This window comes from Sturnira hondurensis, unplaced genomic scaffold (genome assembly GCF_014824575.4).
Source record: "Sturnira hondurensis isolate 20B ecotype Veracruz unplaced genomic scaffold, ASM1482457v3 Scaffold0015659, whole genome shotgun sequence".
Taxonomy (NCBI): Eukaryota; Metazoa; Chordata; class Mammalia; order Chiroptera; family Phyllostomidae; genus Sturnira; species Sturnira hondurensis.
Window position 1 is genome coordinate 2126704 of NW_028088290.1, and position 27423 is coordinate 2154126.

General features: G+C 40.7%; 1 protein-coding gene across 1 annotated transcript in view; it reads left to right on the forward strand.

The window, feature by feature from the left end:
• Nucleotides 1–27423, forward strand: part of HEPHL1 (hephaestin like 1) — a 69528-nt gene that overhangs the window by 29449 nt on the left and 12656 nt on the right. The window contains exons 6-15 of the mRNA XM_037065340.1: nt 945–1113; nt 3444–3583; nt 3730–3861; nt 5630–5841; nt 9055–9205; nt 11236–11448; nt 16169–16382; nt 20690–20829; nt 23302–23442; nt 27244–27350. Of these exons, the coding sequence (XP_036921235.1) occupies nt 945–1113; nt 3444–3583; nt 3730–3861; nt 5630–5841; nt 9055–9205; nt 11236–11448; nt 16169–16382; nt 20690–20829; nt 23302–23442; nt 27244–27350 (1619 nt within the window). The remainder of the gene's footprint in view (nt 1–944; nt 1114–3443; nt 3584–3729; nt 3862–5629; nt 5842–9054; nt 9206–11235; nt 11449–16168; nt 16383–20689; nt 20830–23301; nt 23443–27243; nt 27351–27423) is intronic.

Genomic DNA, 27423 nt, shown 5'->3' on the forward strand with positions numbered 1-27423 from the left:
ACGAGCTGGAAGCAACCTAGATGCCCATAACACTTTAATGCCATATAATGTGGTCACTCCATTAATTCTAGTAATTATCTGTCACCATGAAAATTTATCACAATATTGTTGACTACATTATTCCCCTTAACATTTTCACCCATTCCCCAACCCCCTTCTCCTGGTAACCATCCCTTTAGTGACTGTTTCTCTAAGCCTATTTTTGTTTTGTTTTATTTGTTTTGCTTTTTCAGAGTCCACAAATAAGTGCAATCACATGCTATTCATCTTTCTCTGACTTATTTCACTTAGCATAATATCCTCTAGGTCTATCTATGTGATTATATATATATAGATAGATATAGATATAGATATAGATATAGATATAGATATAGATATAGATATAGATATATAATGCAGCAATAAAGAAGAACAAAATCTTACAATTTATCCTTTTAACTTTGTTTATGGTCTTGTTTTTTTGTACAGAAGTTTTTTCTATTTATTTATTTAATTTTTATTGTATTTTTCCCATTACCATTTGTCTCCCCTATGCCCTCTTCTACCACCGCCTACCCTCCTGCCCCCACAATCACCACACTGTTCTCTGTGTCCATTAGTTCTTCTCTTTCTAAAATTTTTGCTGGGTCCCTCCACCCCCTACCCCCATCCCCATTCTACCCCCCTGGAGCTGTCAGTCTTCTCTCTATCTATTAATCTGTCTCTATTTTGCTTGTTAGTTCAGTTTGTTCATTAGATTCCACATATGAATGAAATCCTATGGCAATTGTTTTTTTTTTTTTAATTTTGAGTGGCTTATTTCACTTACCATAATGTTCTCAAAAGTTTTAAACATTTATGAAGTCAAATCTGTCAGCCTTTTCCTGTATGATTTTTTGTATGCATTTGTACCTTGGCTTTTGTGTGCATTTATATTTGCACTTTGGCTTTCCTCTGGTCTGCAGCTGGTATGCTGGGGCAGTACAATGTTGGTAACTGCAAAAACAGCATTTCTCATCCCAAGATGAAGGGTCAACAGAGGCACTACTTTATAGCAGCTGAAAAAATTCTTTGGGATTATGCTCCTCAAGGCTACAACAAATTCAATGGTCTTCCCCTAAATGCCTCTGGCAGGTAAGTTCCTTTTGATGATGCTCTAAGCCTCTCCTAAAAGCGGTGTCTGTTAGGCTTTTCCCTGTGATCTCATTCATATTCCGGGCACTTCTCTTATGAGCACACACTGCATAGTTGACATAATGACCCCACTTAAGGCATTCTGAGCCCTGGATACACTGCTGAGAATTGGCAGACTATTTATTGCTTCGTGGTTTGCTGGCTAAATTGAAACACTATATTCATTCATTCATCCATCAAACATTTTTGAGCACCTAATATATGCAAACTACAGTGCCAAGTGCCATGAGCAATACTAAGCTGACAGAGAACAAAACAAGGCCTTTGTACATATGGAACAGACAGTTTTGAAAAAGGAATGAGACAGTACTCTCTTTCAATGGAGATGAACTGGCCAAGGAAGATTACCCTTTTTGGTTCAAGGTCAGCCTCATGTAAGTTATGGCCCCTTGCCCACAATTTCTTTTCTTCCCTATACAGTAAAATGCCATCCTTCTTCAAAATCTAACACTAATGTCACCTCTTAAATGAAGCCTCCCCTGACTCTTGACTCATAGTTAATTGTTTTCTCTCCTCACACATAGTATTTAAAAAATGGAATCTAACAATTCAGTAAGTGGTTTTGGACTCCCATGAATTCTTATTGTAGAATCATGTGCAATAATGTCTGTGAAAGCATTTAAAAAGGTACAATGTGATACCAAAAAGTATCGTTATTACCTTCTAATCCTTTTTATGTTTGAGGAAATGTTTCTAAAATTCTGTTTGTGATGAATAAGATACCCTTTGTTTCTTTCATTGTAAATCTCATTCATTTGTTCTTCCAACCAAATTGGTGCACTTCATTCTTATTTAAAGAACTTGTGTGTATGGAAAAAACTGTGATATCAGCATTCTTTATCCACCAGTATTTCTCCACAAGCAGAATGGGAATTAGCATTGAAATTATGTTTTAGAAGCCTTCTAGAATATAAGCACCTTTCAAAATCTGAAATATTAAGCTATATTCAATAGATATGCAATATAGTATTTGAAAGGAAAACATACTAAGTAACATGGGGGATGCAAGAAGACAAAGTTTCTACCCTAAGGTGGAGAAAGGACATGTATACACAGAAGAGAAGTAACTTTGCAAGTTACAAATAAGAGTGAGTTGTTCAGTCAGTTCTCTGGGCATTCTGAAAGAACTAAGATAGCTAGGGACACTTTAAGATGAAGCAGGATCTAAGCAGGGCCATGAAGTTTGATAGAATTTATACAGTAGTGAAGAGAGGAAATTTTAGACTCAGGGGTTAATGGAAAGCTTTGACCATGTAGGAGAGAAAGATTTGATCAGAGTGACTGAAGTGGGGGATTTGCATACAAGAATGCACATTTGCATAGAGCAATAGAAAGAAAAGTGGGGCAAAGTAAACTGGGTATCCATTGCATAGGTCCTTTGGGTCTCATTTGGTTGGCAACTGGAAGCAAATGAAGATTTTGCAGATAGTAATTGACAACAAAAAATGCCATTTTGGAAATTAATGTTGTAGTAGTGCATATACCGAGAAAAAAACTAAGTGAGCCAACACAGAATACAGGATAGAGAGTAGGCAGGCAGAGGTTCATATAATGGTCTGAACACAAAGTGATGAGGGCATGAACTGGGGTCGTGGCAATGGGAAGAAAGGAAAGAAAAAAATGCAAAAAAAGGTGCAGAAAAGGAAGGGTGCATTCAAAGGTTACACAGAAAGAACGAACAAGGTAAGAGGATAATAGACAGCCTGCGTAAAGAAACCACTGACAGAAATAAGATAATATAGAGTTCGTACTAGTCAGAATTTATAGTATCATAGTTCACAACTTTGAAATTCAGTTTTCATGCATACAGTCAATATGATAATTCCTTATTAACTAAACTATCTGGTTAACTAGACAGTTCATTCCTTAATCATGCCAGTATCGAAGAGCTTAGTAAATGCAGAGACCATTCATAATGACATCAGCAAGAGATAGAGGGATGTGTATTCTTCAGAGAAATCAGTTAGCTCTTTGTTACATGGTAGGACTACATTCTGGGACTCCAGTCCTGGTAAGTAAGGAGTTGACCTGTGCCTGCTGGGGAAGAAAGTGCAATAACTAAGAGAGAAATGAGCTTGCACATTACCAAGCTTCTGATGACTTTTAAGGCTGGTTGACTCTTCCTGGGAATTTTGTGGGAGCCTGTATTGTCTTTTCTTGGGAGATGAGTGGGAGAGTGGGCTAAAGGTTATAAAACCAAGCTTCATAATTAAGGCAGTTGGTGGATGTGCAGAGATGCTTTCTCAGTCAGGTTTCTATTCTTTCCACAGTGACTCTGAGCTCTACTTCACACAAGGGAACAACAGAATAGGAGGAAAATACTGGAAAGCTCAGTATATAGAGTATGTCGATGAAACTTTTACTCAAAAAAAGAAACTCTCTGAGGCAGAAGCCCACCTTGGAATTCTTGGTAGGGTAAAACCATCGGCATGTTTTGAATGTGGGAGGGGAGATGTTTAACCAGGCATCTACATCTACTTAGAATGACTTCTTCTCTTGCCCATATTTATGTCTCTCTATTTTCATCCTCTTCTCTCTCTTCTTGATGTTTTTCAGGCCCAGTCATCAGGGCAGAGGTGGGTGATACTCTGTTAGTGACCTTTGCCAACAAGGCTGATAAGGTCTACAGTATTTTGCCCCATGGTGTGGTCTATGACAAGGCCTCTGATGCAGCCCCAAACATAGATGGTAAGTCTCAGCCTAAGTTTAGGGAGGAAACAGGATGAGTGTGCAAAGGACTTAGAACTGGATAGATGAGCTTCAAATCCTGGTCCCTACCCTTACCAGCTCAGTGAGCTTGGGCAATTATTGCAACTTTCTGAACCTTATTTGTCTTACTTATCAAATGCAGATAATGACACTCAGCTCACAGGGCTTTGGCAAACAGTGGAGAGAATTCAGAATGGGATCTGGCCCACAGTAGGTTCTTGGGAAATGTCAATTCTTTTTCTTTTCCCTCAGTAATGTAATAAATCTTAAAACAATCTACTTTCACAGTTAACCCCACTTCTTTAAAGTGAAAGAACTTTTCTGTTTCAGGTTACATGGAATATTGTGGGTGAAGGCTGAGGGGAAAACCTAATTTCCAAAGTTTTATTGACATCAAAATACTATACATGGTCTCTGCCCCATATCTACCAACAAATATGTATTTAAAATCAGTATTATGTGCTTATCATCTTCTACACTCGCAAGGGTGTCCAACCTGTGGCCTGCAGGCCACATACATCCCAGGATGCCTATGATTGAGACCCAACACAAAATCATAAATTTACTTAAAGCATTATGAGAATTTTTGGAATTACATGTCATGATATGTTTAATGTGTGGCCCCAGACAACTCTTCTTTTTCCAGGAAGGCCCCAAGATGTCACAAGGTCAGACACCACTTTCTATAGCTTCTCACCACCACAGAGAAGGTAGTACAGATTGTCTGTACATGAGAAAGGCAGCTAACTTCTGCTCAGTGGCTACAGGAACTGCCTTTCCACCCATGATACGTCTCCTGGGAAACTCCGGGTCTCCCTGGAAGCCTTCTCTAACACTACAGCTGAAGTCATGGCTGCCTGGACAACTTCACATCCCAGTGTGAAGGCAGGCCCACTCAGAGCACAGGCTCTGTGGTGATGGTGAGGGGACAGAGGACTAAGGAATGAAGAAAGAATTCCTCTCCCTCAGACCAATTCTCACCCTCCCCCACTGACATCTCCTGTCTTCCTTGGTTAAAATGCTCCCAATGACTTTTTTGTATGTATGCAGAGAGAACACAGTGACAATTCAAATGTCTATATTTTTTGTCATTTAACTCAACACATTTATTTGCATCTTTTTTGCAAAGCTCTGGACGAGATGCAGAGAGCCTCAGTCTAGTAGGAGAGATTCATTGTGTTGTTCATTTGCCACATAATGTGAGGATTAAGTGCACAGTCCTTAGAATTAAATAGCATGCGTTCGAATCCCAGCTCTGGCATTTATAGGCCTGTAACCTTGAGCTTTCTCTTACCTCCTCTAGGTTGTAGTTATTTGGATTATTTCGTAGTTCAACCTTTAAGACTTTAAACTCTTTAAAGATAAATCTTTTGCTTAACTCAAGTTATTCTCTGCAGGGCCAAGCATAATATATTCCATGTAGGAATATGTTCCTCAATAATATTTTATGTCTTTACATTGAATTGCTAAATGGGCAGTTATCACTCTTTCATTACTTGCTAAACCTGGTAGTTGAGTAAGAAATAGTATCTATGAAGATACTAAGTCCAATCTACGAAGAAGACGATTCTTTGATAGATGCTTCTATCTCATAGAATGTCAGACTATGTCAGTGGCTTCACTTGGTAGATACAAAAATAAAATAAACTTTCTTTCTGCAAAATATATCAAAGAGAGAAATCCACTCTGACAAGTTTCATAAGGTCTTGGCTGTTGCTTTGAGTAATTGTTTCATGTATCTCCTCAGGATTTGTGAAACCCGGGGCACATGTTAAGCCAGGTGAAACCTTCACATACAGATGGACAGTGCCTGAAAGCGTAAGCCCAACAGCTGGTGATCCTCCCTGTCTGACCTATCTTTACTTCTCAGCAGTTGAGCCAATCAAGGACACCAGCTCTGGCCTTGTAGGGCCTTTGCTTGTCTGTAAGAAAGGTGTTCTCAGTGCTGATGGGACACAGGTAAGTCACTAAATGTTACCAAGTTCTTCTTGGTGGTGTATGTAGAAAAATCAGTATTATGGCTAGAGATTAGATCAAAACAAAGTCAGTTACAGAAAGCAGTCTCTCCTTCCTATTAAAATTGACTTCTATATAACAGGAATTTGGGGTTTTTTATAAATTTACATTCTGATTTTCCTGAGTTACAAATGCTGACCCAGAAGCTCAGGTTTTCTGCTTGTTGGCTGGGATTTGATGGGTCTCTTCCTGTGAGTTGCTTTGATTCTAGAATCTTATAAGATCTACATAGAAGGCAAATTGGGATCCCTTCTTCTTGGAGGTTTCTCAAACTTGGGCACCCAATAGAATCACCTGAGACCTTTTAAACATCTTTTATTCATGTGTTCAAGACCAAGTGCATCAGAATCTCTAGGTGATTCCAATGTGCAGCCAGGGTTGAAAACCACCGCTTACTCATCACTGCAAACTGGAAGTTAATCATGATGGCTGGAGGAATAAGACACATGTAGACAACTTCTGGCAAGTCCCATCTTACAGGTTAGGATGGTTGCACTGATTAGTGTGGCAAAATATAGCATTCCAAGCTACATCTACATATTAAACACATTGATGAAAAGAGAAAAATCCAGTCATTTAATTATTTGAAATTACCTCACCAATCCAAAATGGCAAAATTATTTATTTAAGTGGTGTATTTTATAATGTTTGGCATCACAGGGACCCACTTCTAGGATCAAAGGAACTTCTAGGAGCACTTGTGGGGGTGGGCTTGGATGGGAGTAAAAGACAGAAAACTGTACTTGAACACTAATTAATTAAAAATGCTTTAAAAAATAACAACAACAAAAAAAGAAAACCCAAACTCTTTTGGTCCACCTCACATTTTCATTTCCCTGTGCAAAAGACCAATCCTGGAAATGTCTATTGGGAGGTTCAGTTGTCCCTGGCCCTCTGAATGGTCCTCAATAATGCTCTGCAATATGACTGAATACTTACACTATACCACAACAATTACATAAGGCAAAGCAGAATGGTTATCCCTATTTTAAAGCTGAAGAAACTGAGGCTCAGAAATATTGAGTGATATTCCAGGAAGCACATCTAAGTAAGTAGTGATAGTCAGCAGTAGAACATAGAACTTTGAGCGTCCAACTGATATTTTTTCAATACACTGCCCTGCTTCCTACTAGCTAAATACCTGAACAAAAAAAATTGAGTGCCAGAAACATTTCATTAGGTACTTCTGATTTTATCCCTGTTGCATCCATTCAATTGCAAATTTCAGATTTGCTGGAAGCATCTTAGTCTCTGGGAGTTGTTACTTGAGCCAAATACCATTAGTGGTCAGTCCACTTACATAAAACCATGAAAAAATAATGACATTAGAACCTAAGTCTGCCTGTTCCCATAGCCTGTAATCTTTAAAAATATAGTTCTGACCCCTATTTCCCTTCAATTTTTTAATATTTCATTTTGAAAATTTTCAAGCCTACACTCTTCCTTTCTATAGCCAATTACTTTAAACTACTGTTTTCTAAAACACTGTGAGACAAAAGCAGTAAGTGTAAAGGCGCAATACGAGCAAGGAGTATCCATGTCTTCGATGAGGCATTAGGAAAGCCTCAGAGAGGTGGAACAGTTAGGCTGGCCCTTGGGGCTGCCTTAGGGTGGCAGACCATCGAAGTTGAGTGATACATGCATGAAGGACAGAGGCCTCCAGGACACACCAAGTTTAAATTGCTGCAAGGAGCTAGGCCTCTCTTTGGTCAAAGTGCCAAGAGGGGAGGGCTGAGAAATGAGGCTTTACAGGCAGGCAAGGACCAAATCACTGTGAGTTTAGACTGTATTGTCCAGTTTAAGAAGAAGAGAGATGTGATCAGATGGCATTGCCGAGGGTCTCTCTGGAACAGGCAGCAGGATGAAGGGTGAATTAGACAGGACCATGTAAGGGAAGAAAGACATTGAGGGACAGAAAATATAGTCCCTTGTCTGTTTCAGCTTTAAAGAAAAACCTATTTCAGCAATTCAAGGTGCTCTGTGTCCCTGGACAGTGTAGCTCCGTTGGTTGGAGTATCATCCTGTAGATGAAAGGTTGCGGGTTCGATTCCTTGTCAGGGCATATACTTAGGTTGCAAGTTTGATCCTTGGTCTAGGTGAGTGTGATCCCTGGTGTGGGTGCACATGGGAGGCAACCAATCAATATTTCTCTCCACCTCTTCCTCTCTCTTCCTAAAAGCAGTGGGGAAAAAATGTCCTCCAAATGAGAATTAAAAATATGCTCTGTGGTCAGATATGCTCAAATAAATGGATTAGAAATATACAAGATGGGAAGTAATCCATAGTCTCCTCAATATCAGCTCAAGTTAGCAAAATATAGCCAAGGCTCATGGGTTATCTGAATACATTATTTCACTTGTAAATATGTATTGGGTGTCTGCTTTTCTGGGCATGTTTTTTTGACCTGGAGATGGAGAGAAAAACCAAAAATGTTCCTATCCTCACAAAGCCTACACTGCAGTGAGAAAACAATAAAAATATGTTTATAAACAAGACATCATTTCAGGTACAGCTGTGTGCTATGAAGACCGCAGTAAGGTAGAGTGGGTGAGTTTGCAGGCAGAGTGGCAAGTGAGTGACTATTTCAAGCAGGGTGATCAGGGAAGGGCACCTTCAGCAGGTAACATTTGTGCAGAGAACTGGATGGAGTAAGGGGGTGATGCAAGCAAAACCTTCTTGGGAGAACCTTCCTGGCAGTGGAAACCACACATGAAAAGGCCCTGGGGCAGGAATGAGTGAGGTTGTTGTTTTCATGGAAGAGCAAAAGGCCAGCATGGCTAGAGTGAGTAGGGAGTTAGTGTGAGGGCATGAAACCAGGGTGAGAGACAGGCCACCAGGGCCAGGACTTGGAGGCCACAGTCAGGAGAATAGGACCCTGACCCCCAGCCTGACAGCAGCAGTACCACAAAGTAGATCTTCTGAGCAGGGACTTGTTTCCCACATTGGGAAGGGGAAGGATCTGATGAGACAGATGAATTTGGGGGCTGTATAGTAAATTTATCAGAATCATTCTCAGAATCTTGTTTACAAAATTATCCAGTTAATCTGTGGCTGAGGCTGATCTTTACCTACTTTTTGTTAACTTTGAAAGTAATACAGAGCTAAGAATTCCTCCAAGCTGTACTTTTTATATATTCATTTCTCTCTCCTCTGTAGAAAGGAATAGACAAGGAATTTTACCTACTATTCACAGTCTTTGATGAGAACCTGAGTCAGTATCTTGATGAAAACATTCAGAAGTTTACCCTGCATCCCTTCAGTGTTGACAAAGAAGACAAAGAGTTTGTGAAGTCCAACCAGATGCATGGTATGAAAAAGGACTTTCCTCCTGTAAGAAAAGGCGTAATTGCACTTGAAGTGAAAAATGTTTGGAATGTTTTAACTATCTTAGTTTTTGGTTTCTTGGGTATCGTTCTTGCATGAGTAAATTATTTCACAGCTTCAGTGTCACCAGGTATATGGTGAAATCTCACTGTCTCCCACAGATGTTGTGAACCCAATGAATACTTCTAAAACACTCTATTAGCCTTAGATGAAGCAACACAGAATATGAACTGGCAAAGATCACAGTACATCCCAATTGTATAAAATTACTGACAAACTGCCCTCCCTTGGGTTCATGATGATGTCATTAAGTCTGAAGAGGACCATGTCGAATACAGCTTCATCCTGGTTTGGCAGTGTGAAATAAGTTTTCATATTTTGGACATGCAGAACACATCATTTTAAAACCAAAATTCAAGGAAAATAATGTATCTTCATTTAAATTTTACACTAACTACAAATTAAATTCTTTCTCCAGTCTTGCTTGCATGGAGTGAGAGGAAGAAGGATGGCAACAACACCAGAGAGAAAGTGCCTCATATGGTGTACAGTGCTTTGCATGGCACCCACTGTATTCAAAGGTGTTGCCTGAATGATGATTGAATGTTCCAGAAAGAGAGGCTTTAAAGTTGAGCTCCAGAGCAAGGGAAAATTCTCCATCAGCCAATCAGGGACTAAGTTATTGCAACTATATCTCTTTGGTATTCAATGGACATGATTTCAATCATTTATTTGCAAAACTATTATCAAAATTTTTTTTTTTCAGAAAATGAGATATTCTTCTCAGAAGGCCCAGGGCTTCTTGGAATTTCTACTAATAATCTCAGATGTATGAGTAAAATTACCAGACACCACTGGTTCTGCAGACACAGAAATAAGTAGTTTTGTTTGATGATGGGATTACATAACAGAAGATCGTGCAGGGTGTAATAGTTGTTTTTTTCTACTATGGGCACTAGTAAGGAGTGGGGGCCAGGATGGAATGGACATTAAACGTGAAACATAATTATGTGCAGTTACCCCTCAGACAGTGCTGTTCAATCATGGCCTCCATCCCCCCACAGAACAAGAGCGTGGTTTGTAAATTTTTCTCCATGCACTGCTACAGGTAGCCACTGTCAATGGATTGAGGTTGATGTAAAAGATAAAAACATTTTGCATCTCTGGAGACACAGAGGGTCTTCCTATCTAAGTAAGCAGTATTCCAAGTTCTTTCAGTTATTTTACTGAGGTGGGAAAATTATCATAAGGCAAAACGATTTACACAAAGACTACCTTCTTATCAACTTAATGTTTCTCTCCCTCACCACTCCACTGACCCTCCCCCCAAATTCCACTCCACTGACCAAATAGCCACTATAATGCCAATTGATTGCAAATCTTTCACATGATGCAGGACCCAAGAAGTCAGTAAAGGGATGTTTGATAACTTCTAGAATTGTGCAAAGCATTGACAAATAAGGATCTGACAAAATTAAATGAATTAGTAACTAGAAAGAGACATTTAACAAGGGAGATAACAGGATAAGAATCTCAAAAGAATTATTTGCATATCAAGAATTTTAGAGAAGATTTAGGGGAAAGTGGTAAAGTCTATAAATTGTTTTACAAGGATTATCCTGTTTACAACCTACAAATCCATATTCTAAAACAAAGAATATTACACCAGGAAACAACTTTATCAAAAAGAAATGATGCCAGAAAACAACCTGATTTATTTCTTATTCATCCTTAGAATTCACACATGCCCTTATGTGTACACTGTTAAATATAACATTTTCACAATTTTATATTTCATTATTTATTGTTAATTTCACTTTCCATTTTAAATTGATTCACCACGTGACTTTTTCCCAGTACTATTTTTCTCTGATAATAAGAATTTTCTGTGGAGAGTTTGAACACCTGAACACCGTATCTCCATACGTACTGGTAATCTTTCACTAAACTGATGTGTTTTCAGTACATCTACAAAATTATATGGACTCTGACTACACCTTTGCTTCCATTTAGCTGTTAATGGTTATATGTATGGCAACCAGCCAGGCCTAAACATGTGCAAAAAGGATAGAGTATCCTGGCATATGATTGGAATGGGCACTGACACCGACATGCACGGAGTTCATTTTCAAGGCAACACCATCCACCTACGAGGGACTCACCGTGACACCCTGGCCTTGTTTCCCCACCTCTCTACCACAGTGTTCATGCAACCAGACTATGCAGGTAAACTTGGCAAGTGACCGAATTTCTATCTTCAGGCATATACTCTTAAGGTTTTCCCCAGAAGAAATTGGTCAAATTTGGGCACTTCAGGGTGTGTAGAAAGAGGTACCGTCTAGATTAGAATCAGAGAATCCTATTTTATTCCAAACACACAGGGTAAAGGACAAAGGAGAAGCACCTAAAATAACATCCACAAAGCAGAAGTGAGAGCCCTCTAAATCAGGAGTCCCCAACCTCTGGGCTGCAGACTGGTCTGGTCCTGTTAAGTGCAGGCCCTCACAGCAGGAGGTGAGCTGGAATGTAATGCCCTTGAAGCATCATGAACCATGCCCCGCCAGCGGGGTCTGTGGAATTGTCTTCCGTGAAACCTGTCCCTGGTGCCAAAAATGTTGGGGACCGTTGCTCTAAATGACCTTATCACACCTAGAAGAATGTTCTTGATTCATATCCATGAACAATTTGTGGTTTTCTTTAATCACAAACATCATTTTAGTTGCTGCTCTGAAGCATCTTACCAAGCACAGATGGCCCAATGAATGCTTTTAGGCTATGCCCATGGCCTGGTCAGCATTTTTTTTATTTTTATTGATTTGTTTTTTAAATATATTTTGATTATGCCATTGCAGTTGTCCCATTCCCCTCTTCACTCCCCTCCACCCTGCACACCCCTCCCCCACTATTCCCCCCCTTTTGTTCATGTCCATGTGTCACAAGTACTTTAGATTCTGTATTTCCCATACTATTCTTGCCCTCCCCCTGTCTATTTTCTACCTACCCTCTATGCTACTTATTCTCTGTACCTTCTCCCCCCACTCCCCTGTTGCCAACCCTCCATGTGATCTCCATTTCTATGTTTCCGCTCTCAATCTAGCTGTCCTCTTAGTTTGCTTTTGTTTTAGGTGTGGTTGTTAATAACTGAGTTTGCTGTCCTTTCACTGGTCATATTTTTTATCTTCTGTTTCTTAGATAAGTCCTTTTAACATTTCATATAATAAGGGCTTGGTGATGATGAACTCCTTGAATTTGACCTTATCCAAGGAGCACTTTATCTGCCCTTCCATCCTAAATGAAAACTTTGCTGTATAGAGCAATCTTGGCTGTAGGTCTTTGGATTTCATGACTTGGAATACTTCTTTCCAGCCCCTTCTTGCCTGTAAGGTCTCTTTTGAGAAATCAGCTGACAGTCTGATGGGAACTCCTTTGTAGGTGACTGTCCCCTTATCTCTTGCTGCTTCTAGAATTCTCTCCTTCATTTTAATCTTGGCTAATGTAATTATGATGTGCTTTGGTGTGTTCCTTCTTGAGTCCGACTTCTTTGGGACTCTCTGAGCTTCCTGGACTTCCTGGAAGTCTATTTCCTTTGCCAGACTGGGGAAATTCTTCTTTATTATTTGTTCAAATAGGTTTTCCACTCGTGGCTGTTCCTCTTCCCCTTCTGGTACCCCTATAATTTGGATGTTGGAGTATTTAAAGATGTCCTGGAGGTTCCTAAGCCTCTCCTCATTTTTTTGAATTCTTGTTTCTTCATTCTTTTCTGTTGGTTGTTCTGGTTGTTCTTTTCTGTTGGTTCTTCTCCTCTAGTTGTTCCTTTCTCCCTTCTGGTCCACTCCCTTGATTTGAGTCCCCATTTCCTTTCTATCACTATTGGTTTCCTGTGCATTTCCCTTCATTTCAATCAGTTTAGCCTTCATATGTTCCTCTAAATTGTGGCTAAAATCAACCAATTTCGTGAGCATCCTGATGACCAGTATTTTGAACTATGCATCTGAAAGGTTGGCTATTTCTTGGTCACTTAGAATTATAGGCTCTGGGGCTTTGAGCTGTTCTTGAGTCATAATGTTTCGTCTGTTTGCACCTGTTTTGTATGAGGGGCAGAGCCTTAGGTATTCACCAGGGTGGGGCAACTCAGTCACTGGGTTATGATACTGTATGTGGGGGTGGGGTCAGACAGGGGAAAACAATGGTGCTTTGCTCCGCTCCGCTCTCTCTCAGATTTCTGTCCCCTCGGAGGCTTCCCACAAGCAAATTGGGCCCCTCTGTTGCTGGTTCCTGGGTGTGTGGGCCCGTGTACTCTCCAGGACCCTGTGGGTCTCTCCAACTAACTCTCAGTGAGCCTGAGAGCCTCTCTTGGCCCCTCAACCCTGAGAAAATCTTTCCAGTTGGTGCTTTCAGGCTCTAATTACCGTCGCTGGGGCCCTAGCCTGAGCGGTCTGTCTCACTGTTCACTCCTTTGCTTGGTTTATCGGCACACAAATGCATGACCGCAGTCAGCCAGCTGCCCTGTGCCCTCACTGGGTTGGCCTGTCGCCACCATATATGCCTGGGATCCACTAACTGTCTCTGCCTTGGCTCCTGGGTCAGTGAGACCAAATGATCCTTCCAGCCCGACCCCGCTCCACCACTGACTTCGCCCTCCTTACCAGTCTGGCTGAATGGTTCGTGGCTGTCGGACTTCTGTACAGTTCAATTTTCACTGTTATGGCTGCGTTTTGTCACTAAAACTTCGCTATCTTTAAATTTAGTTGTGGGAGGGGGCACAGTGTTTTCACCTACGCCTCCATCTTGGCTGGAAGTCTGGTCTGCATTTTCTAGAGATTGCTAGTGCCCTTTTGAAGAGTTATCAAGGGCTTTTATTTTCATTCTGTTGGGCACCCTTGGTTTCCCCAGAGGATAAGCTGTATTGGGGCTGATGTCCGTGGAAGTCTCAGGGAAGTGCCAGCACCTTTCTCTTCTTTTGGAGACTCCTGAGCCAGTGGGATACTTGAGGTGCTTTTATGAGACATACAAAGAGATATGAGAGACATGGCAGAATACACTCACTGTCACATGAAAGACAAGGATAGCGAGTGCTATTGGCTTTCAATATGTTTCTATACCCAACATTTTCATGTTTTAAAAAAGAGAAACCAATATGCTACCCAAGATGAGTACTTGCTAACTCTGCCTCCTTCACAAATGGGTGTTTACTTCTTAAATTAACACTGAAGCTGCAGTGTGGATGCCTCCCTGTGCCATTGGTTAAGAACTGGAAGTTTGGGCTTCAAAACTTTTGCTCCATAATTGCCTGAGAGTAGGAGCTCCATAATCCTTACCTGTAATCTCCTTTCAATATTAATATAATTGTTCAATTATGAATCACCCAAACCAAGGGATGCTTTGGGCACATTTTTTTTTATTTCACTCTTCAAAACCAAAAAGAGGAGGCAAGGGATAGTTTTAATCCATTGAAATAGGCATTCAAAACTTGAGCTGGCCTTTAGAGGCTACTCATTCAGGTGCCTTAAGAATTATTCATGTGCCCTACAGGCTTCTAAAAAGTTTTATGACAATGGTTTCCCATTTATGTTTGGTGCTAAGTATAAATCTGTAACTGTTTAATACTCGGTCATTTCACCATTCCTACCCATTATCTACCAGCAAAAGAGAGTGCCCCAAACATGGGCTGAGAAGACTACGGCCTGCAACTCAAACATTTTCTTTTTCATAAAACCATTCCATCAAGCAATGAGTGATATACAAAAAAGTGTACATATATAATATAAACAAATGAACTAGTTGGAGATAAGTATACATCTCTGAACCCATCACCATGAACAAGGCCTTAAACTCCTTTTTGTTCTGAGAGAATATAATTCCTTCACTCTTGAAGAATATGATGAACACAACATGTGCAGAAGCAGCTCTTTCCAAGTCTGTTCTCAGAGGTGTTTCCCCTGGGGTTTCACAGAGTCCCTTCCTCATGAGGGTCCTCACCAGTGTCCGGGAGTGTGAGGGTACCCACTGAACCAATGATTTTTGCTCATCCTGAAGGGATAATTTGGCAATAAGTACACCTGTGGAGCATGAAGAAAGGTATCTCAGTGCATTGTAGATAGTCAATAAGAGCTGCAGTAATTACCTCTAAGAACAGAATCTACTAGAAGAAGATTTATTGATACAATAATTTCACTGAGAGTTAATGTTTTCTAACAATTTTGTTTTAAATGATTTTATAGTGAGTTCAATTAAGAAATATATATCTGATGGCAAAGCATTTACAAAGTTCAGTGTAAAAATTACATAATTCTCAGTCATACATGATTGTTGGCATTACGTGGGGAAATCTTATTGACTATTGACTTTTTTTTTTTACTTTCCATCTGGCATAGTGTAGACCTGTTGTTGGTATGAGAATCTCCTTTGCTCAAAGACTTAATGAAGTATACAGTTGGCTTTAATAATAATAATACCTTACCTGTATATTATACTTTATAGTTTATGAAATCCTTCAGGGCAAATACATGACTTCAGGCATGTGTCCTCATTTGAACTTTGTCTAAGATACGAATCTTACAGTTAATTAGTTCTGTTTAAACTGATCTGGTTTGGACTAAGATAATCATACCTATCTGATTTTCCAGGAATGACTATCTTCTAACAGGTGCGCACCACAGGGAAAACCCAAAGAAATCACTTCTTGGCAGCAGCTTCACAAGCTTTATTTTTCCATTACAAATGAGCTTCAGATTGTATTTTTTCCCATAAGTAAATATATTCAAAGTAATTTATTCCCCCTAGGGTCTGATTTTAAAATACTATATAAAATTGATGTTTTAAAATCTTCCTTCCTAAGTTATTTATTTTGGAAGAAATATGTAAGTTTGCTAGCACATCAAAAGCAAGAACAACAATAAAAGGGCAATCAGCCACCACATCCAAAGCCAAGCCATTTCTCTTTCAGGTATTTTCAGGGTGTTTTGTTCCACCATGCACCACTTCACCAGAGGCATGAATCAGATGTATGAGGTCAACAGCTGTGGCAACAGGGACACTTCAGAGCAGCCATATGGGATGATAAGAACCTTTTACATCGCTGCTGAAGAGGTAGAATGGGATTATGCCCCTAACAAAAACTGGGAGTTCGAAAAGCAGCACTTGGACGCAAGAGGGGAAAGGTACCACGCGCAAAGCCGCCACATCTCTTGGGTGGGATTGCGCATGCTCTGCATATGTTTATCAAATGTGGAAACCCAAGAATGCCGTTTTGTCTGCACAGTTGTGACAGAGACTTTCACTATGAGTACAAAAGATTAGGAGAGCTGCCCATCTCCATCCCAAAGGGGATTGGAAGTCATTTTGAAGATACTCACGTGGCGGGCTCAGTATACCTCCATCAGCAGTGGCTGATTCCGCATAGGGCCCTGGACGAATGAATGTGCCTTTGAGTGAGTGTCTGGAGTGAATGGGTTTAGGGAAAGAGGCAGATCCACCGTGATCGTGGGAAAAGGAATACAAAAGCTCGTGCAGCACGCAGCAGAGATGGTGTGCAGATCCGGGTGAGATGATGGACTGCTGTAGATAGAGGACTGCAGGCAAGGGGGACTGAGGACGGGCCATTGATTTTGTAAGCGCTGGTCAGGTGGGGGAGAACCCAGCAGTGGGGAGATATCCCGAGCAGGGATAGGAGGAGCAGGTCTCCTCTAATAGGCCCTGTACCCAGAAAGCCTGCAAAGACTGGCCCTCCCATGAAAGCACTGTCAGCCATGCTTAGCAGCAAAGAATCAGTAAGGCTCAATCCCCCTTCAGGCTGGTCAGCACTGGTCCTCTACTCACCCTGTACCCCCAGGATGCACTGGGTAGTCAGACAATATACAGTGGTATCAGACGTGCAGACTTTCCCAATTTTCATACCCGCCTCTGCTTAACAACTACCTTCTGTTTGGGCATCACTGTCTCCATTATACAGACTTTGGAGACTTTGGTGCAGAGAGTTAAAATGGTCCAACTGTTCATAGGCAGAGTTGGAATTGAACACAGACCTGTGTTCTCTCCACCACCACATGTGGACTTTGGTGCCCCTGTCCTCCTGATTCTTTATTATCACCCTCCCATCCCTCTCCCTCAACACCATTCATACTTATCCTCTATGGCTATGCCGCACACAAACTCCACTACACACAACTATTCCTGATCACATTTGTTTCCCTTCTACCTTGTACCCTGTTTTTGAGTTTAGACTTCTGGAATAGAGAGTATAATAGCGCCACCTTGTGGATAAATGAACAAACAAAATGAATCTTCATTTTAAAAAGCTTTGCCTCAAGGACAGGACCACCTAAAATTAATTTGATTATTCACCTACCCATTTGTTAAACCAGATACCCCTCTCGTGCAAAACCAGTGCTGCCAGTCCAAGCTAAAGACCAAGTTGGTTCCGTGGAACAGGAAGTAAATACTAATTCGGCCTTTTCTAACATAATTATTCCTTTAAAAGGCTACCATACTGAAGAAGTATAATAATTTTGTTGCATGTACAATCCTAGCCCATGAGTGTGTAAGATACATGGCCTTCCTTATTTTCTTGAAACTTAGTGTAATTTCAGTATTAAGTCCTCCCCACCCCCACCAAACTATCTGGCAAGAAGTTCTAGCTTTAGTCTTCTGGGATTTTCTCCCAAGTTATACAGAGAGATAGAAGGTACTTGCACCCTGTCCCTGCTACTACAGATATTGTCCATAAATGAATGAATGAAAACAAAGTAAAATGAGAGCATGTTCAAAGTACAACCAATCTGTCAATAAAAACACAGTACAGAACTGAAACAAGTTCCCCTAGTGGCCATAGCATGGGTCACATCTGGTTTTCAAACCACCTCTGGGCACAGGTTATCCCTGAGACATTTATTGTCCTGGCCAGCACACATGGGACCTGAAAGCCTTTCCCTGGGGCTTCCCAAGAACACACTAGGAAAGCCTAAGGATCCCAAAAGGCAACAAATGAGACCATGTCAGGGTTTGTGCAATGGGAGGGAATTTGAAAACAGGGGTTTAATTGCTATAGAGAAATAAAATTGTATTCCTAGTATTCCTGAGCTTATGGACTGATATGCAGGTAGTTAGTTAATCAACCTGGGATTCAAGATAATAACCACCATTTATTGAGCACCCACCACAATCCAGGCATTTTGCTAGGGCTTTGATGAACTCTGGTATGACCCTCACAACATACTTGACCCATTTGATCAGCCTTGGCCCAGTATCACACATGACATCCTAGAGAGATAATGATAGAGCAGGCACTTACATTAAGCAGGTGCTAAATACCTGCCTGACACAGTGCTTTACAGATGTTATCTGGTATAATCCTCATACCAATCCTGAGAGCTAGATGCATTAATATCACTGCATCTGCAGGAAAAGAAAGCTGGAAAGGAGCAGAGTGTGGTTCCAGAGTCTGTGCTTGTCACCAAAGTGTTACTAGAACTCCTGGAAAATAAAAGTAGGAGAAAAATTCCCTTCCCTTGGAAAACATACAGTGTAGGGTAGAAGGTATATATGCACCTGTTAAATGCCTGCTGTGTGCTATGCATTGTGCAAAGTGCTGGTGAAACAGTGCTGAGAAGGGCAGGCAAGGTACTTTTCCATACAGACGTCATGGTCCACGGGGAAGACGTTAGGACAAGCATATTGAGTGAGGCAGTCACTGTAAGAGGGGAGAGCAGCGTGCAGCAGGAAAGCAAGGCAGAAGTGCATAGCTCCATCTGGGGGGAAGGTGGGATAGGGTAAGTGATTGGGAATCGCTTCTAGGAGGAAGGAGTCTTTGACCTGGAACATGAGGGGTAAACAAATTGAAGCGGTAGGAATCGTGACCTTGGCAGACGGAACAGCACACAGAAGGCCTAGAGACAGGGCGGGGCACATGGTATTCAAGAGATGTGGTGTTTAGAATGACCCAAGCATAGAATAGGCAGGGGCCATCGATGGGAAACAAGGCATGGAGGCTGGTAGAGGCAGCTAGTGAACTGGCGGAGAGAGAGCCAATTTGAGGAGTTTAGCAATGGGAAGCCGTAAGAAGGCTTTCCACAGGATCCAGCTTGGTCAAATTTATTGTTTAAGATTGCTGCCTGCAGGGTAGAGAATAGAGGAAGGGGAGGAGTGTAGGTGGCAGGGAGAATGATTAGAAATAATTCCAGTCATTGAAGGCAAGTGTTGGTGTCTTAGACTGGAGTGTAGACGGTTTCACATGAGAGATGGAAGTATGTGAGACATACTGTATTTTAGAGATAAAACTGATAGATTTTTTTCCTTTTTTGTGATGGTCTATCTTGTTGATAGATTAAATGTACAGTCAGTCTTCATTATTGGTGGGTTCCATGTTTGTGTCTGCTCACTAAAATTTATTTGTTCCCCCCTAAATCGATTCTTGTGGTGCTTTTGTGACCATTTACAGTACTCATAAAGCAGCAGCAATTTTCTGTCACCTGATATGCATGTTCCCAGCTGAGGTCAAACAAAGCATTGCTCTGCCTTCTTGTGTCTGATCTCATACTGTAAACAAATGTTCTTTTTGTGGCTTATTTAATGCCATTCTTTTTTTTGCATTTTTATGTTTTTTGTTGGTGATTTACCTGTTTAAAATGCCCCCCAATGTAGTGCTATCTAGTATTTGAATGCTCAAGAGGCCTCATAGAGGACATGCATGTATTAGACAATCTTCCTTCAGGCACGAGTTATACGGCTGTTAGCTATAAATTCCATGTTAATGAATCAGAAGTATATATTAAATAAGATGTCTTTAAGCAGAAACACACATAAAATGAAGTTATGTATTGATCTGTTGATGAAAATATTGTGGCTAGAAGTTAGACAGAATCAAGCCCTGTATTTTCACTAGGAAGAGTGGTTTAATATTTGCTAATTCAGTGTTTGCAGTGATTCTCTAAAACATCATTACTGGGTTAACAAGAACCAACTGTATCTATATTTGTACATGGGAAGATGCACAAACACAAACCAGAGACATTCTTGAGATCTTTCCAAGTGGGAAAGCCTAACAAGGAATGATAACACATAGAAACTGGAGGAATACAGGGTAGTAGAGTGTGGGTGTTTGCACATATGGGCATGTGTGTGACATCAGTTAGTCCCAAGAAGTACAACCTTAAGGGGCCCTTAGGAGTTTCTAACTAAGACTGGCCCTATTCATGGCCCAGCAGGGCTGAGAGCAGTGGTCCCATGGTTCCCAAGAGTGGGACGTGAACTAGTGCGGGGCTGCCCACAGCAGAACCCCCTGAATGCTTTCAAATGCATATTTGGTGCCCCACACCTGGACAGCCTGGTGCAATAGGCCAGTTCCCCAGGGAGATGCTGATCACAGGTGGGCTTAGGAAGCACTGCCCCATGGTAACCCTGAATCACTCAGAAGCACTCAAGGTCTTTCTACCATCTGACAACTTTAATCTCTGCTGCTTCTGATTTGCAGACATGGCGATATATTTATGAACCACACTGAAAACTGGATTGGCTCTCAGTACAAGAAGGTGGTTTACAGGGAGTACACCAGTGGAGAATTTGTGGAGATCAAAGCCCGGCCACCGCAAGAGCAGCACTTGGAACTGCTGGGTATGGCACAGACAGCAGCTCACGCATGTGCGATGCACATACACACACGAACACACACACAAGTCCATTAGACTTATACCTGAGAATGGAGGAAAGGAACCGAGTAGCCTGACTGCATTCAGCCAAGCTCAACCTCTTCCCATTCTCCCATTTTCAGGGAACATGCTGTGCGCTCAGCCCATCCCAAGAATAGTCATAGTAAGACTTCCAGATAACATGCAGCAGGAATCCATATTATCAGGGCAGTCTAACCTGTCTGTTGCCCTGAAGTTCTTTTTCTACTCCTCTGCTGAGCCAGGAAATTTTAATTTGATGCCTCAGAACAGCCAGCTGAGTGTTTGCATAACTTAAGGTCCTTGAGTACTCATGCACAGGACCATAACAACACACATAAAAATAGTGGTGACAAAAGAGGAACCCCTTATGTGAGCGGGGTGCTAAGGATGAAAGGCTTGGTTTCAGTTTGGGAGGCACTAACTCATGGGCTTCTCAGACCCACTCTGCCTGTCTGAGGCCCTGGACTACCTGACTTGGCAATCAAATAAACTCTTCCTGACTTCCTTCCCACTTTTCTCCATCTGAAGCTCACCAACCCTGATTTCACTATGAGAATGAGATGTTAAAGCTGAGGGCTAATCTAGATGACTTTCTCAAAATCTGTTCCCCTTTTTAAATACACAGGGTAACTTACGTACAGTATGGCTTTACACAGTGCTTATGTGAAGAGTATGACTTTACATGACTGCTAGCTTCTTAAATTACTAAATGCCCACCTACATTATATCCTCACTATCTATTAATAACTGACACACAAGCTTGTAACACTAAATAAAGTCATCCCCAGTGGGAAAAGTTCTTCTGAGATGTGTGTGTGTCAACTGAGCTCTGAAGAAAATGTACTGGTCCTCCCAAGGGGGCTGGGTTGCCCCTCGAAGAACCCCCTTAGGTCTGCTCTGTAACAAGAAACAAACCAGTGGTTCCATCAGAGGCAAGCTCAGAAGCCCTTCAGCCAGGAGAGCAGGAGGCCTGTCAACTCATTTCTGCAGCTCAGGGAAGGGCCTGTGCTCCTGCAGTTACAAAGGGCACAGGGCAGGCACATTACTGCTCATTACTGCTCCCTGTGACCTAGCAGGTCATATAAGTCAGGAAGCATTTGCTATAACTCACCAGTGCAGCAAGGCCTGTACAATTTACGCGATATGAATGTATAAGTAGTGGTTTTCATTTATTCACACAGATGCTGCTATTTATAATTATACCCATACCTGCTGTTTAAAAACATGCCTAGAAATTTCCAGCTTTATCATTGTTTTTAAAAAGAGCATTATCGAACACTTTCTGATTCATACTATTTTCTTCCAAAGATAATAATAGTAAAAAAATTTGATTTCTTAGGGCTTTAGTGATCTTTTTCAAAAAAGCAATTAAAACCATGGTCTGAATCAGTAATGAATGGGTGGGTGTGGTGAGGTCCCTGCCATGAGCAAAACTCACTATGAATGTAGAATGCAATAAATGCTCAAGAATGTGAATGAATAGGGGACAGGTCTGAGGTGCTTCCCAAATGGGAGTCTGTTTCCAACCCCTCAAGGCAGCACCTGAAGTGGACCACTGTGTGTGAAATGCTCTGTCAGTGTGGTGCATTGGCTGGGCAAGCTGCTTGTGCCACTTTCTGGGCACCAAGAGGTGAAAGGCACCTGGCATGGACGATGCACATCCCACAGTCATGCTGACACAGGCTTCTCCAGTGGGGTGCAGAACTATTTCCACTGACACACAAGCTGGTTGCTTATAATAGAAGTGTGCACATATGAGGAACTGAAAAGAGACATCTCACCAAGTAACTGAATACTGAGAAACAGCATTGGACATGCTTTAGTGAAATAACTGTATAGATCATAAATCAGTATATAAATGTTTTGATTTTGTTCTTATCTTTTGAATCCCTTTTATACACATTATTTTATTGGACTATCATCATCATCATAAATCTATTTACCAGATAGTAAGCAATTTCAGACTTAACAAAGATTACATGCAAGGAGATTACAACTGAAAGTCTTCATATCACGGATACGGATTTTCCTGGGGATTATGTCTAAGCAGCAGTAGAAATTTACACATTTATTACTATATTTTAAAGCACTGAAATTAGCACTGTACATACATTATCTTATTTAATCCTATGAGAAAGGTGCAATCAAACCCATGTAACAGAAGAGAGATTTGAGACTCAGGCAAGCCTTGACTGCAAGGCTTCTCTGATAAGTGAAGAAGGCAGGATTTGGGCCCAAACTGATCCAATTTCCAAAATGACACGCTATTTAATACTACATATGTGGCCCTCTAAAGGAAATACATGAGTGAAGACACCAACCTTTGTTTTATTTTGCCAAATACTACCTACATTTAAGTTACATCAGTGTTGAAAAGAGCAATGATAATGCACACAGACCTGTGTTCTGCCTTTAGGCCCAATGATGCATGCTGAGGTGGGTGACTCTATCCTGATCATATTTAAGAACAAAGCCAATAGGCCCTATTCCATCTCAGCCCATGGTGTGGAGGACACAGACAGGGGGAAGCGACTCCAAGTGCCCATGACAAAGCCAGGTAAGTTACCCCAGAGTTCTGCTTTGCCCTGATGAGGACACCAGACTCAACTCTTTTCTGATCTCTGAAGAGCCTTAAAGATCTCATATTAAATATTAATGTGTTCCTGCTATCACCTAATCCCTCCCAATGTGAGATCATCATTCATCCAATGACCAAATGTTGATGGGGGTCCTAGAGCCCATTAGGGACCTAAAAACTTACTAAATTATGTAATAATAGCTAACATACATTGAGTGTTAACCCTATGCCAGGTGCTGTGCTTCATATTTAAAAAAAAAAAAAGATCGCAGTTTGATTCCCAGTCAGGGCACATTTCTGGGTTGCAGGCCAGTTCCCAGCAGGGGACACATGAGAGGCAACCATACATTGATATTTCTCTCCCTCTCTCCTTCCCTTCCCCTCTAAAGGTAAATAAATAATAATAATTTAAAAATCTTTAAAAAACCAGAACCCCATTTATCTTCATAGTAACCCAATAACTAACAATATTTTATTAAATCTAACACCATTGATTATAATGTCCATCATTATATTATGTTTCTAAAAAAGAAAAAAATAGGCTGCCAATTAAACTGTAGCATGCCACTGATTGAAAAATACATCCTGACTTCAGTAATATTAAATTGTGAAAAATGTTCATCTTATAATTGATAAATATGGTATTATGTCCATTTAACAGACAGCAAAAGCACAGAGGAGTAAAGAACTTGACAAGGTCATACATTCATAGCCAGGAAGCCCCCGTTCATTTGACTTCAGAACCTCACATCTTAACCACACATTTCTCTCAAGATACTTTAAATGTGGTTGTAAGAAAAAAAAACAAAAACAAGATGAATCATTTCAGTAGTAGTGTGGGTTTTACATAATGAAATTCTAACTGGTGAATTTCAAGAATATGTCTGGATGTGTTTATAAAAGTTTCAGAGAAGGAAAATACATGAAGACTGATTGATTAGTTAGGAGTCCTCAGGTAAAGCTTTATAAAGGGGGTGGAGATCCAGTTGAGTTTTGAAAGATGCACCAAAGGGAGAGAAGATCTCATAATTTAGCAGCTTCCCATAACATTTATACAGTTGTAATGTGGTTCTAATAACTGTGAAGAACCACTGTGACCTTGAGTTATGAAATTGACAGCAACCATAGGTATAATTACAAGGGAGTTATATTCCATTTTACTTCTTATGCACAGTAACATTTTAATACTTAACACTATAGTAATTATAGTAAGAGTGATATGAACTTTAAAAAGTTAAAGATGTATAAAAAGAAGAAAAGAAAACAATTTCATGCATCACTGGACAAAGTGAGCAAGGTACCTCTACAAGAATGGGGTTAGGAGAAGGAAAATCTTCATCTACCACTATTCCAACCTCTCCCACACCCACTCCACCTCAACCCTAGTAACAGAAGCCTGTGTTCTGCTGCTTCAAGAAACTTCATAAACAGGAAAATATCTACAGGAAAATATTAAAGTAAACTCTAGCATATCCTTACAGTAGACTATTGTGCCACCATTAAATGATATTTAAGAAGGTTTGGGCCCTGACCAGGTAGATCAGTTGGTAGAGAGATCCTGATACACCAAGGTTGCTGCTAGTCAGGGCACATAGAAGAATCAACCAATGGATGCATAAATAAGTGGAACAACAAATCTATGTTTCTCTCTCTCTCTTTTAAATCAATCAGTCAAAGGTTTGAATGGCATGGGAAATGCTTGTGATGTCATGTTAAGCAAAATACAAGTACAGAAGAGAGACTCAAGGGAAATAAGCCAGGATGTTAGGAATGGTTATATCTTCATGGTGGTATTTTGAGTAGCAGAGTGATACTTTTTCCTACTTCTTCACATTTTATTGTACTTTTTAGATTTTTATAATGTATGTGTCTTGCTTAGATGAAGAGGGAAATGTTTTAAAGCGGGTCAAAAAAGCTATTTTAATAAAGTTATTCACTTTTGATGGTTGAAAGCATGTCTGAGGGGAGAAAGAAAAGTGCCAATTGAGCATCATTGAGGCTCTGGTAGAGCTGTGGATAAGCTGGGGTGACCTGTGAGGCTGTTGTGCCCTAATGTTGAGGACATGAGAGGGACACACCTCCTCTGTGCCAGCTGGCCTTCAAAGAGTCCTTGATATGAGGGTTATCAGAGTGAGGAGAATGATTAGAAGTGACAAAGGGGCATTTTTCTTACGGAAAGTCAGAAGGAGAGAATCCCCATGAGGGTCTGACAGGCTGATAGGTTTGGGAGAGCCCAGAGACAGGGGTAGAAACTAACTTTGTGCAGTAAGTCCAGGCAAACTGGACAAGAGGGATCGTGGGCATGCGTGAGATGAGGCGAGTACACTAGCACCAGAAGCAAACTAAACAAAAATTTGGGAATTTTTGTTTTTCTTTCACAATTAAATGACTCAGAAAACATTTACTGAGCCTCTTCTTTTTAGTTAGACCTGTGCTTCCTGCTGGATTGTTCCAACTTTAATAATACCACCCTTGTAGCCATTTGTATTTAGAAAGCTAAATATCAGTGGTTTATCTTACAATTAACAAGGCATAAAGGCTATAACGAAACTTCATGAAAATTATAAAGTTATATTGCTAACCCACTGGTGTATGAGCACATATGGAGCAAAATGTAAGAAACACTTTTGTTTTTTGTGGCTCACATTCAGCTATAGGTTCTTTGTTCTGATGGGTGGGGATAGGACACAGTTCAAAACAAGATGTGGCTTTCATCTGGCACTTTTACCATGTGATTATCTTGTTAATTCATGAGTATGTTTGTGACTCCTCTGCAAGGCTCTGATTTGGCCACCAGTGATGCATAGATAGGATGCCTGGCAATAGGGAGTGCAGGCCTTTTTTACTACTATATATAGAAATTAACATTATTGACTCAGTGTGAGGCTCTATCCTAGGTTTTGGTTTTTAATCCTCACCCAAGAATATGTTTATTGATTTTGGAGAGACAGGAAGGGAGAGAAAGAGCAGGATAGAGAGAGAGAGAAACATTGATCAGTTGCCTCCCTTACACACCCTGACTTGGAATCAAACCTGCAACATTTTGGTTGGACAATGCTCCAACCAATTTAGCCATCTGGCCAGAATCTAGGTGTTTTGTTTCACTTAATCCTCGCAACAGTCTAACTCACTTTAAAAGTAAGGAAACTAAAGGTCAGTGAGGTTAAGTAGCGCATCAAAGGTTGGGAAGTAGAGAGTCATTGGGTTAAGATTTGGAACTAGGTCTCTCTGATTCTTTTAGGCTCTAACTAGATCTCACCTGCCTGCACATTAAAACCACTTGCGAATCTTAAAAAAAAAAAAAAAAGATTCCGATGCCATACTCCCAGGCCTCAGACACTAAGTCTATCGGTTTGGGATAAGGCCTGAGCAGTGAGAGTTAACAAAGCTTCCTGGTGATTCCATAAGAAGCCAAGACCGAAAGTCACGGTGACTCAAGCAATCTGGAGCATTGCTCTTGGGAGAGAGACATGAAATTTGAGGGGGGGAAAGCAGTGAGGTATAAATTAAGTCTTCATTTCCTGAATAAACATGAGTTAATAATAAAGAGAGCAACCTAGAGGGAAGGCTATAGGCTGAAATAAAAGATCTACCACTTTGAAACTGCAGAAAATCAAGATAGGAGTTTCATGGGAACATTTTCTAACGAATGGGTACTTCTCCCCAGCCATAAATGTTAACCAAAATTTATAAAGATCTGTTTGTATATTGTCTGCTAAGTCGCCTGGAATAGAGGTAACACCAGTAAATCCTTTCTATATTTCTTCTCATTTATTTCAGGAGAAATAAAAACTTACATGTGGAATGTCCCTGAAAGGTCCGGTCCAGGGCCATCAGACCCAAATTGTATTCCATGGGTTTACTATTCAACAGTAAACTTTGTGAAGGTAAGGTGGAGAGAGCAAGCAAAATGCTCATAGTGATATGGCTTTGAGTTAGCTACTAAGTCATCACAACTCT